The sequence below is a fragment of the Olea europaea genome, chromosome 3 (assembly GCF_002742605.1).
Source record: "Olea europaea var. sylvestris chromosome 3, O_europaea_v1, whole genome shotgun sequence".
Lineage (NCBI taxonomy): Eukaryota > Viridiplantae > Streptophyta > Magnoliopsida > Lamiales > Oleaceae > Olea > Olea europaea.
In genome coordinates this window covers 20,837,189-20,852,280 of record NC_036239.1, presented here as the reverse complement: position 1 = coordinate 20,852,280, position 15,092 = coordinate 20,837,189, and the positions used below count along the sequence as shown (strand labels likewise).

At 34.6% G+C, this 15,092-nt stretch overlaps 1 protein-coding gene across 1 annotated transcript; it reads left to right on the top strand.

Annotated features, from left to right (window-relative positions):
* The first annotated feature begins 9,973 nt into the window (after positions 1-9,973).
* Positions 9,974-13,339, top strand: LOC111389531 (formin-like protein 11). The gene is made up of 4 exons (XM_023014465.1): positions 9,974-11,837; positions 11,918-12,108; positions 12,207-12,442; positions 12,521-13,339. The coding sequence occupies exons 1-4, from the start codon at positions 10,321-10,323 to the stop codon at positions 13,247-13,249; spliced, it is 2,673 nt and encodes an 890-aa protein (XP_022870233.1). The 5' UTR covers positions 9,974-10,320; the 3' UTR covers positions 13,250-13,339.
* Positions 13,340-15,092: the final 1,753 nt, after the last annotated feature.

Genomic DNA, 15,092 nt, shown 5'->3' with positions numbered 1-15,092 from the left:
TTAAATTATCTAAATTTTATTTGCTTGCGATATTGGTTACTCCATTTGTCCCGTTAGTAAAATTGGTCAAGGTTTAGTGTATATACACTTGATTTCTTTTCTTTTGTGTGAGTGATTTGAGGATTTATTTTAATAAAGAAAAAAAATTGTATACTGAAAAGATAAAAAAAGAGAAAAGATCAAGGTCCAAAAGGTAGAACCAGGGTAAAATTGGGATCGAACTAGTGATTTTTAAAAAAATAAAAATAAAAAGATTTAAAAAAATTACATTTACATAGGTTAAACAAGCTAAATTGGGAATAGATCAAATCGGGATTGAATTAGTGATTTTTAATAAATTAAAAAATTATATATGTAAAAAAAATTAAAAAATTTACATCTTCATAGGTTGGATCGACTAAATCGGGGAATGGATCATGGATTTTCAAAAAATCGATTGATTTAAAGAATTTTAGGGTGGGTTTTTAATTAGAGGTTTTATATGCCTAACCAGGCCGATTTTGGTCCCAAGTCCTGGTTGAATTGATTGAATTGGTCCGATTTTTAAAACATTGGTTTTCATAGCCCTTAATTTGTTGTCATCATTTTTTTTTTTAAATATTTGTTCGTGTGTTTTATTCATCTATGAACAAAAATATATAGACAAGTAAAGAGAATCTTCACATTTCTCAACAAGTGGTATTAAGACGTCGTGTTGTTTGAAGCAATGGGCAAAGGAAAAAAAAATATATGACAAGTGTGATTATGACATGGAGAAATTTGTTTGGAGAATCAGTTTTGGCTTATGATATGTACAAGTCAAGACGCCTTGATTTGAGCTAAACTGGACAAGGTATCAAAAGAAAACCAACCCTTAATTCTGATAGGATTGCCTAAAATTATGTATCGGTAACGATTAGAAGATTTTGGAACATTTGTTGCAATGAAGTTTTGCAAAAAAATTGAACACATATATTGGACAAGATCTTTTAAATTAGTTGTAATCGAAGGAACTCCTTCATTCTTTGTGAATGGAGCAAGTACGAATATCTCATATCATTTGATGGATCATGAAATAAATGTTATTGGAGTCGAAGTTAATTATTAATATAAAAAGTGTCAAGATTGATTTGTCTCTTCAATCTTCCTATGAATCAAACCAAATTTGATGTATGAAGAAGACAGCGAATTTTGTATGAGTAAACTAATTTCGGAAGAAAGAACGATAGGTAAAAATAATATTTAATTCGAAAACTTGGTCCTTGTTGATGAAAAGTGGAAGAAGAATTATTACATGAAAAAAAAAGGTTATTTGTTGGCACTGTGGACGACATGATCACTTGAGGAAAAATTGTCCAAAATGTGGAGCTGAACCGACTAATTGCTCGAAGTCGAACAAATTATTTATTCTTTTTGTTGATCTCAGAAAATTAACAAATTAGTTTACCCATTGTTATATTTTCATTTTTCTTAATTCACCAAAAAATGAGCACTTTCAGAATTTGCACAAGGCAATCAAAATTTCTAACAAACCTCTGTTGTCCTATTTTCAATCCTGCCAAAAATAAAAAAAAAAAAAAAAAAAAACCTAAGGAGATAATTATATTCAAAAATATATTTTAGTATTTGTATTCATAAGCATCAATATAATATTTTTGCTTATTCAAATGCTAATTTTAAAATAAAAGCTTACAAAATACTTGAGCAATTTGTCAATCCCAAAATCTGAATCGATGATGTGACCAACAGATCCCAACTCCTCTCACATTCACATAATTTCTTTCTGCACTTGGACAAACCATTAGAGCATGTGACCATCTTCGATGGTAGAGGAGGTTGTTGTGAGCATTCCAACAGTCAATTCAATCTATGCACAAATGAATATTTGGGTGGTAAACGAACTAAAAATGTGCCAATAAGTAAAAGGAGTCAGAGTCGAGAGTCTAGAGGATAATATGAGAGCAAAGTTGTAGCTAAATGTATAAAGTTGCATTACCTTCAAACAACACTAAGTGTGAGATATTATAATTGAAGAGGTGTGATACTGATTGTTGAACGAAAAGATGCGTAGCCTCATTCTGATGGTTGAGGCATCCTTTCATAGATATCAATTTGTTTATCATAGGATGTGCGGCATTTGATGTTTATTACCATTACCCACCCTAGAGCCTAGATCTGATATGTAAGTAGTAGACTCAAAAAAGTTAACTTGGTAGAGTGATTACTGTAGAAACGTCACATCCGTGGATGGATTTAGGGGTGGGCTTTAGCCCACTATTGCCCTTTTCTTGGGAAAATTACGCAAAAACCTACATTTTAAGTATACATTTCACTTATGAAATCTTAAACTTTTCTTTTCACAAATCAAGGATTAATTATTTAATTAAAATTTATTAAACCCACATCTCACCACTTCTCTCTCCTTATCACAAAAATCACATCTCACCATTTCTCCCTCCATCACAGAAATAACCTCAAAAATACCTGGCTCCGACAACAAAAACGAGAGAAAAATTTACTCCGACGGCCGCGTTTGGAAGGAAAAAAATATACTCCAACGGTCGATCTGCTTTGGGGGTAAAATCTTGGGGGGTGTGGTGGTGGTGGTACCGATGGTGATGTCGGTTGTAGTGATGTTGGTGGTGTCTAACGGAAGGGTTTGGAGGCGATGGAAGACCAAGAGAAAGGTTTGGAGGAGGGAACTGGAAGAGCCACCAGCAGCAGCCCGTCTCCACCACCAACAGCAAAGTTATTATTATTAATTATAGGGATTATTTATAAGTTAGTTTTTATCAAATGAAAAAAATTTGTAGAATATTTCATTCTAGCAAAACGTTAACGAAGCTCATCGGCCAATGAGCGAGGTTTAAGGTCGACGATCAATGTATGGCAATAGGATCCTCATTTACATATTGTTCGATCATGTTGACCAAAAAGGGATAAATATATTTTGGGCACTCCAAATTTATGGTATGTTTAACTTTATTAATCAAGTTAGCATTTTCTGATAAATTTTATTAGTAGTTTATGTTAAATCTATTGGAAATTGGAATAAGACCAATTTTCAATTTATTCTGATATATAATCACATAAATGAAACTTTTCTGAATTTACGCCACAGAAAAATTAAATTACTAATTTGTGTATGGATGAGTGAACCATGGAGGAGGAGGTCATAGATGCCTGGCCACCGTTTACTTTGTCAAGAAATGCAAAATGGTGGTGAAGAGATGGCTGAGTGGACTAGAGCGTCCTACAGCACGTCCTTGTACAATGCTCAAGGCTCTCGGCTGAGTAGCAGGAGCAACTTTTAATTTATTATGAGCCCAAACGATGGATTCAATAAGTTCTTGTTTGTCGTGCGTATTCTGTTTCATGCACTAGTCTATCTCTTTTTATGTATATAATTGTCTTTTCAAAAATTCATACCAATTGATCGAATCATTCAACTTTTGATGACTCGTTCCTTTTTCAATCTCATTACTTTAGTTATTTTACTTTAAAGGAAGGCCGAGCCTCCTTCGTTTTTATTTTCTATTTAAATTGGATAAATATCCAGACTTTCTATTATTATATATATATAGAAAGGATCCTTTTCCTGACATAGTTGGAATAGTGATTGGATGTGCGAAGTCTGTCCGTATTAATTGTGATTGATTGTGACTAAGTCTATCTTTATTATGATTATTCGTGACTAGATCTGTCTTACTTGTGACTGACCAAATTAACAGTGGCCTGATTACATACATTCGAATTAGACTGAACTGGTCACAGACAGTCACTTTGAAGACAAACTGGTGTGGAATGACAATTTTTTTCATCCCATTATTCTCTTATCCTAAAAAAGGAAAGAAAGAAAATGAACGAGAGCTACTTTAACATCAACCAATTCTATTTATAATTCCAATTTTGTGACCTAAAATGTGTGATTTGTAATTAAATTTGTAATTGTGACCTATAATTTGTGTCTTCGGGATTGATAAATAAATTCTGATCAATTATTTAATTATTTGTGATCAAGTTTGTGTTAACTGTAATCTATTGTGACCAGGTCTGTTTTTACTGTGACTGTACGTGATCAAGTTTGTATTGACAATGACGTGTAATGAGACATATTTTAAAAATGATTGTTTGTGACAAACCTGATTACATAAAGTTTGTGACCATTTATATGTTGATTGTGACCTTGTGTGACAAAAGTCTGCGTTATCTTGGATTGACTGTGACCAATAATTTGTTGAATGTGACATGTTATTTGATTATGACCTGTTATCACAATTATTATCAAAAAATTTATTTGACCAGAAACTAATCTAAATTAAAGACTTAGGTTACAATCAATCGTGATAATATTTTATGGGTGAATTCATGAAATTGTGGCTAAATGAATTCGATTATTGAAATTTTGAGATTTGGATTCATCAATTGTGGGAAAATACAGGTGAAGCTGATGAAGGTAAGAGAATAGTTGAAAAGATAATTGATTAAAAATGTATGTTTATTTTAAAGATTCTCTAACGAATAAATTTAAATTTTCTCCCAAAATTCTCCCCTTTGCCCTCTCTCTAGAGTTTCCTCTTTCTCTGTTCTCCAGATTTTTTAACGATTATAAATTTTAATTTTTTACCCAGAACTCTCTCTCTCTCTCTCTTCCCCCTGCTTATGGCTTTACTCGTCTCTCTTCTCTGTAGGTTTGTACGCCATCGTGAAGGATTTCATTTTGAATCCATGGAGACGACGCTTTTTATGGAGGTTTAGAGGTAATTGTGAAGTTTGTTAGATGGAATCAATGGTGAAAATTTAAACTGGAGTATGATTGAAGGGCTTAGGTGAAAAAAGATCGACAAAAGACAATGGGGAAGTGTTGAAAGAAGCCAAGAAGATTAGAAGCACGGGTTTGGTTGTGAATGTAAAGGTGGAGTGTGTGTATTATGATTTAATACCTGATTTATGAAACTTTTTAACAAGTTTGATAAATATGAAATTGTATTATTAATGTATTGTAATTATGTATTTTTCCCTTTTTTTTGTGTCACATTAGCCTACCAACAATTAATTTCAATGGGCTAACCCACCTCAAATGATTTTTTGTTTTAATCTTTGGCCCATTAATTTATATAATTTTAGACCCACTTATTTGTATCAATAAATTTAAATTCAATACCCATTGTCCCATTTCTTCCTATTTTTCTTCATGTATAATCCCATTTCATTTGCAAAACCAATTGAAATAATTTCCAAAAGTCAAAACTTTCAACCCTAATTTTTTTCACCCATGACCCACCCGCAGTCGCTGATCGGGACCGTCGACCACCAACCGTCGTTACCATCGACTACATGGTCTTCCGTCTCACTATTTGTTGACTTGCAGACTTGGGTTAGGGAAGGTTATAAGAAATTCTTTCAACATGGGATTTATTTTTGTTATTCAGAAAATGGGTTCTTAGTTTTTTGGGAATTTTTTATTTAAGTGTAGGCAAAACATTTTGATTCTTTGAAGTATTGTGTTATTTGCTAAGAAGAGGGTCCAAACTCCAAAGGTTGTTGAACTAGTTGAAGGAGGTTCAATGTTGGTTCTCATTCATGCTTATGACTTAATGGAGTCTTACCTAATTTGGTTTGAATAATGTAGAGCAAATTATGACATTATTCGTTTTACCTTGGGTTGCTTGCATAATCAATGCTTCCTGATCATTTTCAATGGATCGAAAATATCAATTTAAGAACTTCTACACATAGAAATGAGGCAATGCATTGTTGATCCTGACCACTTCACATAAAGTTCTTACATGTTAGTTTGTGAAAAGACTTAAAGTTGTAAGAAGCAGTGAGTAAATTATACTCGTACATTAAATTTTTAAATTTTTTTGCCCCTGTAACATTAACTCTTGGCTCCGTCCCTAGTCACATTAATCATGAAAGATCTTGTGCAAAAGATCTTTTGGAAGAGGTAAGGTGGGGAGATGCTTCCCACTAGTGAAGAGGCTAGTTGTCTTGGATTTCCTCCCTGTAGCATGCATAACACCTTGCCTAAACCATGGAGGGTCGGCTTCTTCATGGCACTTCGACGAAAGTAATGCATCCCCTTGGTCATGTAAGATAGTGATATGGAGTGTAAACAGCAGACTTGATTGACTTGCTAATTGGCTGGCATGTAATAGTAATCTGCGTGACATAATTTTTTTAGCAAATAATTATTTTTCTTTAGTATAACTAAGTTGTTTCTCTTAAAATCTTTACAAAAACATCAAACAAAGTCAATAAAGTCATTTAAAATAACCAAATGATCATGTTTAGGGCCCTGTACAATTTTTAAGCAAGAAATGGGTTCTTTGATGCCAGAATGTGGGTCCAAATAAAATAATTTATAGTGTTGGCATACCATTGATGAAAATATTGACTTCTAGGCCTATCGTCTCCAAACAAATTTTTGTTGCAATATCCAATATGCGCTTCATTATGATCACACTGTTAATAGTTGGGGTTCCATCTTAAATTGTCAATTTTTTTAAGAGGAATAACCCAAAATCTTTTTAAGTTGGTCAATATTTCGGTATTTAACAGATGTGAAATTTTTATTCCTTAACATGCTTCCGCAAGATGGTGGCTCGTTTGAGCATATCAATCTTGAAATCCGTATGCTCATTTATTGAGTCTTAATCGGATTAAATAGCTCGTTGGAATTTAATGGACTCTGATACCATGTTAATGTTGGAATTCCATCTTAAAAGGTCAACTTTATTAAAAGGAGTAGCCCAAAACCTTTTTAAGTTGGTCAATATTTCTGTATTTAACAGATATAGAATTTTTATCTCTTAACACACGCAAGGAAATAAATTGGGTAGGATTTGGAAAAATGCAGTAAGGGGTAGAACAGTTATTTCGACATGCCTACTCGATGAAAGTGGAAAGACGAATTTATTGATTCGAGGGATGTGACATTTTAATTAGTGATGGATAAAGTTTTCCAATTTTCGCATTGAAGTCCATTTTCTTCAAAACTTATTTTCAATCATACATTTTTTAATAAAATAATTTTACACGTAAACTAAAAATATTTTTCTATTTTTTAATCATATTCTCCAAAAAAAATAAAAAAAATAATTGTTTTTTTCAAAATACATTTTCTCCAAAAAAAAAAAAAAAAAAAATTCCTCAAACATGGGCTTAACATTACCAATACTTGTGCCACATGGTTCAACGGTGTCATCATGCTGCGAGAGCTATAAGCTAATTGTCATCGCTCCAAGCCTGGTGACATCAGTCATGAAAGATCTAGTGCTGAAGATCTTGCGGAAGAGGTGAGGTGGGGAGATGCTTTCCATTAGTAAAAAGGCTAATTGTCTTGGATATCCCCCTACAGCATGCGTAACACCTTGCCTAGACCATGGAGGGTCGGCTTCTTCATGGCACTTGGACGGAAGTAATGCATCCCCTTGATCAGTGAAGTGGAGCGCAAACTTGATTGACTTGCTAATTGGTTGCCATGTAATAGTGATATGCAGTCTCGTCGTAGAAGGCGTAACATAATTTTCTCAACAAATAATTATTTTTCTTTAGTACAACTAAATTGGTTCTCTTCAAAAATTTACAAAAACAACGAACAGTTGCCAAAAAAAGTCATTTAACATAACTAAAATAATTATAGAGGTGTTTGGTGTGAATTAAAATTAGATTTTTTAGTAGATTGTGATAGAAGTTTTTAAAATATGCAGTTGAAATGTTTGTGGGACCCATAAAAAATGTAATTAATATTAATTATTTACTTTAGATTAAATTAAATCAGATTTTGATCCAAACCAAACAAACTCTATATTTAGGGCTCGTACAAATTTTTAGCGGTTCTTTGATGCAAAAATGTGGGTCCAAATGAAATAATTTATAGCGTTGGCGTACCATTGATAAAAATGTTGACTTCTAGCCTATCACCTCCAGAACCAATTTTTGTTGCAATGACCAATATGCACTTCATTATGACCACGCAAGGAAATAAATTGGATAGGATTTGGAAAACTGCAGGAGGGGGCAGAACAGTTATTTTGACATGCCTACTTGGTGAAAGTGGAAAGACAAATTTATTGATTCGAGGGATTTGACATTTTAACAAGTGATGGATAAAATTTTCCAATTACTGTATTGAAGTCCATATTGTTCGAGACATATTTTCAATCATACATCGTTTAATAAAATAAATTTACATGTAAATTTAAAATCTTTTTCTATTTTTCAATCATTTTCTCTCAAAAAAAAAAAAAGATCACTATTTTTTTCAAAATATATTTTCTCGGAAAAAAAAAATCTTCAAACATGGGCATAAGATTTCCAATAACAATCCCGCTAGGTTTGTCGCCGGATTGCACCACCAAGCCTGTCCAGAAAATGTCAACAGCGGGAGTTATTGCAAGAAGGAAGCGTCGTGTTAAGGGTGCATAAAATTAATTTCGTGTCCTAGGTTTTGGTTCACCTCTCACGCGTCGTTGGAATTGCACCACCAAGCCTGTCCAGAAATTATTGCCGGGTTGCAATATGCCAATTGCACCACCAAGCCTGTCCAGAATTATTGCAAGAAGGAAGCGTTGTTTTGGTTCGAAATTCAATTAATTTCGTGCTCTAGGTTTTGTTGGTTCACCTTTCACGCATCCCTCACGTGCGGTATAAGTTCCCTCCAATTTCACGTGCCATATCAGATTTTTTGAATCCCTGTTTCTTGTCTGTCGATTAAGCCTGTCCAAGAAGCATTTTTGTTCCAATAATTGTGCCACATGGTTCAACGGTGTCATCATGTTGCGAGAGCTATGAGCTACATGGCATTGCCTTAGGATAGCCCGGCCGAAGCGGTCAAGACAAGCCAATTTGTACACTGCAACCTCTATTAATATGTCACTGTATTGTCGGTTTCACATCTCTCTCTCTTTCACGCACACATGATGTTAGGCAATTAGAGACAAAACAACTAGGTTTTGGTACCATTTCTAATTAGACTGCCATAATTGTCAACTTGTCAGCCTAAAAACAACACTAAATACAAAATCTCTTGAACCTACTAATTGGAAAAGGTGTGAAATTTGACTCAAAGCAATATAGCATATACCTACCCTTTCATTATCCAAACCAAGATCTTGCAAAGTATTTATGGGTTTGTTTGATTGATAGTTTTTGACTATGCTAAGCCTATGTTTGACTAATGTTGATTTATAAAATGTCAAATCACTTTGTATCCACTTATTTTGTGGAATTTACAAGTACTATTATATTAATTGCTTACTCAACACTTATTTATAATTATAATATAAACAGTTTTTAAACACTTCCCAAACGAGTTTTAAAGAAGAAAAAGAAGTGAAGACTTAGAGCTTGTTTGTCTCCCATTTTGGGAGAAAATATAGAGTTCTGAATAATAATTTTTGGAGAATGTGTGGTTAAAATTTAAAAAAACTTTATTGATTTGTGTGTAAAATATTTTATTGTGTGAATGTATGGTGAAAAATGTTACTTTAGCAAACAATTTATTTTATTAAAGGATGGCAAATAATGCCTTATTTTTCGGATTATTGTGCACCAAAAAAACTTAGCTTATTTGATCATTGATGTTTATATATATATATATATACACACATACTTTGTTTATTCTATTGTTCGGTCTAATCCAATACGAAATATTAGTTAGATAGTAGATCATTATTAAACACTGAGTGGGAAGATCACATGAGAAAGTGATGGACCATGTTTGTCCCTATCTAACAAAAATAAACCCCAGGTTGGAGAACTTACACCATCAAATGCAACGCAAATCCAACAAATTTGGGCCCACCCATAAACACTTTTAGCTTGAATCATGACTTTTAGCTACAGAAATCTGGATTCAAATGCAAGTCCCATGAATCTAATTCACATCCTGAAAAGTTCTTGAGCCCCAAAAGTCCTTACTTAACTAAACAAAACAGAGCAAGTGCTCGAGTAATCAATCACAAAAAAAAAAAAAAACTAAGCTCGATTCTCAATAAATTTAAAATCGATTGTATCTATTGGAAGATTTAAAACGAGCTTTTGTATTATTTGAAAGACTGCCCTAAAGTAGAATGTGATGTAGCAAATATTAACAGTGCTCAAAGGAGAATTAATGGAGGAGAGAAGAGATAAGAAGAAGGTCCAGAACACCTACAACTGCAGGGTCAGGGGTTCCTTGGAGTAGCATTAAAGACACTACTACATTTCATCTTCACCATATTTCTCACCTTCCAAAAACAAATCTGTATCACATTTTAAGCAGAAAAAATATTGTAGAAATGAGATAGATTTATAGGCCAAAAAGTTGTGAAAGTTTTCTTATGGTTCAAGAACATGGGTCATGTTTTTCAGATTCTCCACGTAATTTTTGTCATCATTTTCGTTCTCACGTCGTATCATTGTACCCACAATTTGATTGTAAAAGCGTCATTCAATCCACCAGGAGTGTATGGAAATGAAGATCAAAAGGCCTTGATTTTGGAGAAATTTAGAGTTTTGTTGGGACTTAAGAGCTTCCACATAAATGCTTACTCACCGACACCGGCACCGGCACCGGCCCCGGGACCTTCCCAGGAACTCAACTTTGCGACTGATTCTCCAGCTCCTACTCCGGTGCCGCATCCGCATGGACGTCCTCTACTTCCCTCGCATCACCATCATCGGCCGATGTCTTCGACGCACAAGATTGAAAAGGATGATAAGGGTACTTCTACAAGAGTTTTGACAGCAGTTCTTGTTTCTGTTGGAGTTACCTCTCTATTATTATGTGCCATTGGGCTCTTCTGGAGCTGCCGGAATTCCGGAAGACAAAAAAAAATATCGAAAAGGACCATATCTGTATTCAGCACTGAGGCAGGAATCACTGGTAAATCAAAGTATGTGAGTTCCCAAAGCTCTGTGAAAAAGGTAAGTTCTGATCCAGGCCCTGACCTTTTTTACCTTAATTCCTTAGAAACTGCGTTAGAACCGGATAAATATTGCTCGAAACTGAATTCCGACACTCAAAACACATACTCGAATCAAAGCACGATAAATTGTACAATGCAAGAGAGTGAAGAACCAGTTAACGAACTCGTAAAATCAGAATGTGAGGATGATATTGGAGAAATAATCCCTGCTTGTGAAATTTCTGAATATAAGTATGAATTCGATGGCCATTACTCTTCTTCGTGCGGTGAAAAAGTAATTCCTGAAGAAGGTCATTCTATCGACGATAAATTTATTCCCGAGGACGCTAATTCCTCTGATGATGAATCTTTTCATTCTGTCTGTGATTCACATTCATCCCATGCTAGACTTTCGAATGCCTCGGGAAGTAGTCTTAGTGACAACTCAGAAATTTTCTCCCAGAATGAATCAAAGTTATCACATTGTTCTGTAGACACAACAACAGAGAAACCAATTCAAATTTCACATCCCAAATCAGAACCTCCCTTGTCCCCGAGCCAGTCATCGTTTTCTCCACCGCCACCCTCTCCTCCACCGGTCGAATATATTTGTCCTTCTAAGTCTATCCCTTCTTCAACAAAGACGGTACCTAACCTTTTGTGCTCATATTCATCAGAATCAAACAAAACCCCACATATTGGATTATCATTACCCCATCCTCCACCGGTTCCTCCCATAGCTCCGGCAGGAATTCCTCCACCACCGTGCCCTCCTCCTTTTCCAAAAGGAAATGCCAACCCTCTTAAAATCCCACCTCCTCCCCCATCTCATCTCACTCAGTATACGCCAATGGGCAAAGACGGAGCCCCATTGCCAAAGCTTAAACCGCTTCATTGGGACAAAGTTAGAGCTGCAACAGATCGTTCGACAGTGTGGGACAAGCTGCGATCAAGCTCATTCGAGTAAGCCTTTTTATTCTCTACATTTTGAAAATGATTTTTTCCTTTGTACAACATGTTTATGATTACAAGATTTTGCACAGGTTTGATGAGGTAATGATTGAATCACTTTTCGGTTACAACCTGCAAAATACGATGAAGAATGATGATGTTAAAAGTAAAACCCCATCTCCAAGCAAGCATGTCCTGGAGCCTAAGAGACTACAAAATATAACTATACTTTCGAAAGCCTTGAATGTTTCCACAGAACAAGTATGTTCAGCACTAATTCAAGGTAAGTAACGTCAATTATTTTCTGACAATCAAATAATAGAGCTATGTAGTAAGAACTAAGAAGCTTTGATTATAATTTTTACAACTTTTTCAAAACAGGGGATGGATTGTCATTGCAAGATTTAGAGGCACTTACAAAGATGGTGCCTACTGATGAAGAGGAGGCTAAGCTTGCAAACTACAAAGGAGACATTGCTGAATTGGGATCAGCAGAGAAGTTAGTCAAAGCAATGCTTAAGGTGCCATTCGCGTTTTTAAGAATTGAAGCGATGCTTTATCGGGAAACTTTTGAAGACGAGGTTCTTCATCTCAGAAAATCCTTCTCAATGCTTGAGGTAACAGTTCAATCATACAATTTTCCACAATTAAAAAGTATAATATTCTAAAAATTACCACGTCTGAAATTTTTTTAGGAGGCTTGCAAGGAGCTCAAATCAAGTCGACTCTTCTTAAAACTACTCGAGGCAGTGCTTAAAACAGGAAACAGGATGAATGTTGGAACAATACGAGGAGGAGCAACAGCTTTCAAGCTTGACGCACTTCTTAAACTTGCTGATGTGAAGGGAACAGATGGAAAAACAACACTTCTTCATTTCGTCGTTCAAGAAATTATCCGATCAGAAGGATTACGAGTATCAGAGAGCATCATAGGCAAGATCAACCAAAGGAGCAAGAACTCAAAAATCGACGATAAGGAGGAAAGTTACAGGAGAATGGGTTTAGATCTTGTATCTGGTTTAAGTACTGAACTTTGCAATGTTAAGAAGATGGCTACAATAGACTTGGATGTTCTTGCAAGTTCTGTGTCAAATTTATCAGATGGAATGAGTAAAGTGCAACATCTAGTACACAATATCCTCGAAATGGAGGGTGAAAATGGGAACTTTGTGAACTCAATGAGATCATTCCTCGAAAATGCTGAGATGAAGTTAAAGGAATTGCAAGAAGATGAGAATGGAGTCCTATTACACGTACGACAAATGACCGAATATTTTCATGGAGACGTGAGCAAAGATGAATCGAATCCACTTCGAATTTTTGTAATTGTAAGAGATTTTTTAAACATGTTAGATAATGTGTGTAAAGAGCTTAAAAGCTCGAAACCACCACGCAGTCCTAATCCTCTTGCCCCATTCCGATAGATTAGATGGCTTTGTTTGTCTCTAGTTTCTCAACTCTTAGTAGAAATTTGTGTAACATTTTCCAAATTCTAATGAAATTTCAATTCTGAATGTCAATATGATTATGTTTTGCAGACATCTTATTTTAACATCGGATCTTCGATAGACCCCTAGTTAAATTCACATATGTGAGAAGAAAGAAATGGGAAAATGTGGTTAGTTAGTTAGTTAGTTAAGACGGGTAAATTAGGGAATTGAGTGCGGAGGGATATGTCTATAAATGTAACGGGAGGGTAGGCTATTTCATTATTCACGTTTCTATTGAGTCTTGTGGGGAGAGACCAGGCCTATCGAATGCCTTGGATCTCTTCCTCATCTCATTTCCAGTATTTCATTCAAAGAAATAACAGTTTATTCCATTGTTGAGCTCTTCTTACTGCATAGGATCCTATCAATCTTTTTCTTTATTACTTCTCCTACATGACGCACTTCTTTCTCCCACTTCATTAACAAAAACCACTAGTTATAAGTCCTAGGTATATTTAATTAGGTAAAATTCAACTATAAAATTAATAAATATTCTAAGTATCTTATGTTAGATAATGATGGGCATATTGAACGAGAAGAACAAGAGAGTGGAATTTATATGGAGGTCGGTAGTTCGAATCACATTCCACGAACCACAATTTTTTTTTTTTTTTTTGCCCTTTTTAATTCAAACTTATTAATAGTGGAAGTTATTATTTCTTTCAACTATATAAATCCCTTCCTTTTCTTGGAAAAACCATAATGAAATTGTTGTTCTGTAATTTCTATAAAATTGGTTTTAACATTCTTCTAGTATTTTGAGATATTATTATGAAGTATTATTAAGAGTTCTAAAAATTATTTGTGATTGCTGCATAGGTGATCCGAACGTTGTATCCTGAGAGTGATTGTCCAAAGAAATCGCAGCAGTTTAATTTCACTTTAGGACATCATGTTGTCATGAGTCTTAATCGATAAATTTTTTTTCTACATTTTATTATTCTACGATAGTTCTTGCAACTAATTTTTCTCCTATATTTAGACGACGATAAAATAAATTAAAATTTGAGTCACGAGTTTGATCATATGCACATGAACCGGAAAGCTATTTTGTTGTATTTGGATATAATTACCTGTCTTTACACACTGGATGTTTTCTGCTGTATATCCTTGCAGTTGTCAATGCTCCAGCGAGCATAAAAATCTTATTATTAGATCCAAGTAGACATAAAAGGATTTAGTTGTTGGGTGACTGGTCGAGAAGATTGTCATATTCGAAACTCCGCGTGAAGCTGAAGAAAGAATAATAAGGTACAAAGACATGATAAATTTCTTGAATCATGCTGCAGAATTCTGCTCCAGGGCCGAGGTGATTGATCATTTTCATGTGGGGGCCCCCACATACACATCCAGGGGCCGAGATTTGGCCACCTCGACCTTGGATTGGAGCCCGGTTTTTTTTTTCCGGGCTCTGCAGCTTTATTCAAATTTCTTAGCTGGAGGAGGCATTGGTGGGGACTAGAAATGCCATAAATGATGCTTTGGAGTTTTTACTGATGGAAGTTGTGATTTAATATCACTTTTCATTCAAATAAACAAATTTTCATAAATCTCACAACATATATTTCATACAATAGAGCTATTTTCTCTCAATAACTCTCTTATACAAACCTTACAATTTTCTCTTCTACCCAATAGTTATAATACATAACAATACATCTATTTATAGGAAAAAAACTAAGAGTTCAAGTTGATCAAGTAAGTTTCCTTAACCTCTTTTAGTAGAAGAAGTCAATTGAGGCAATAACCTTATCCCATATCCTTTTATAGAAGGAGA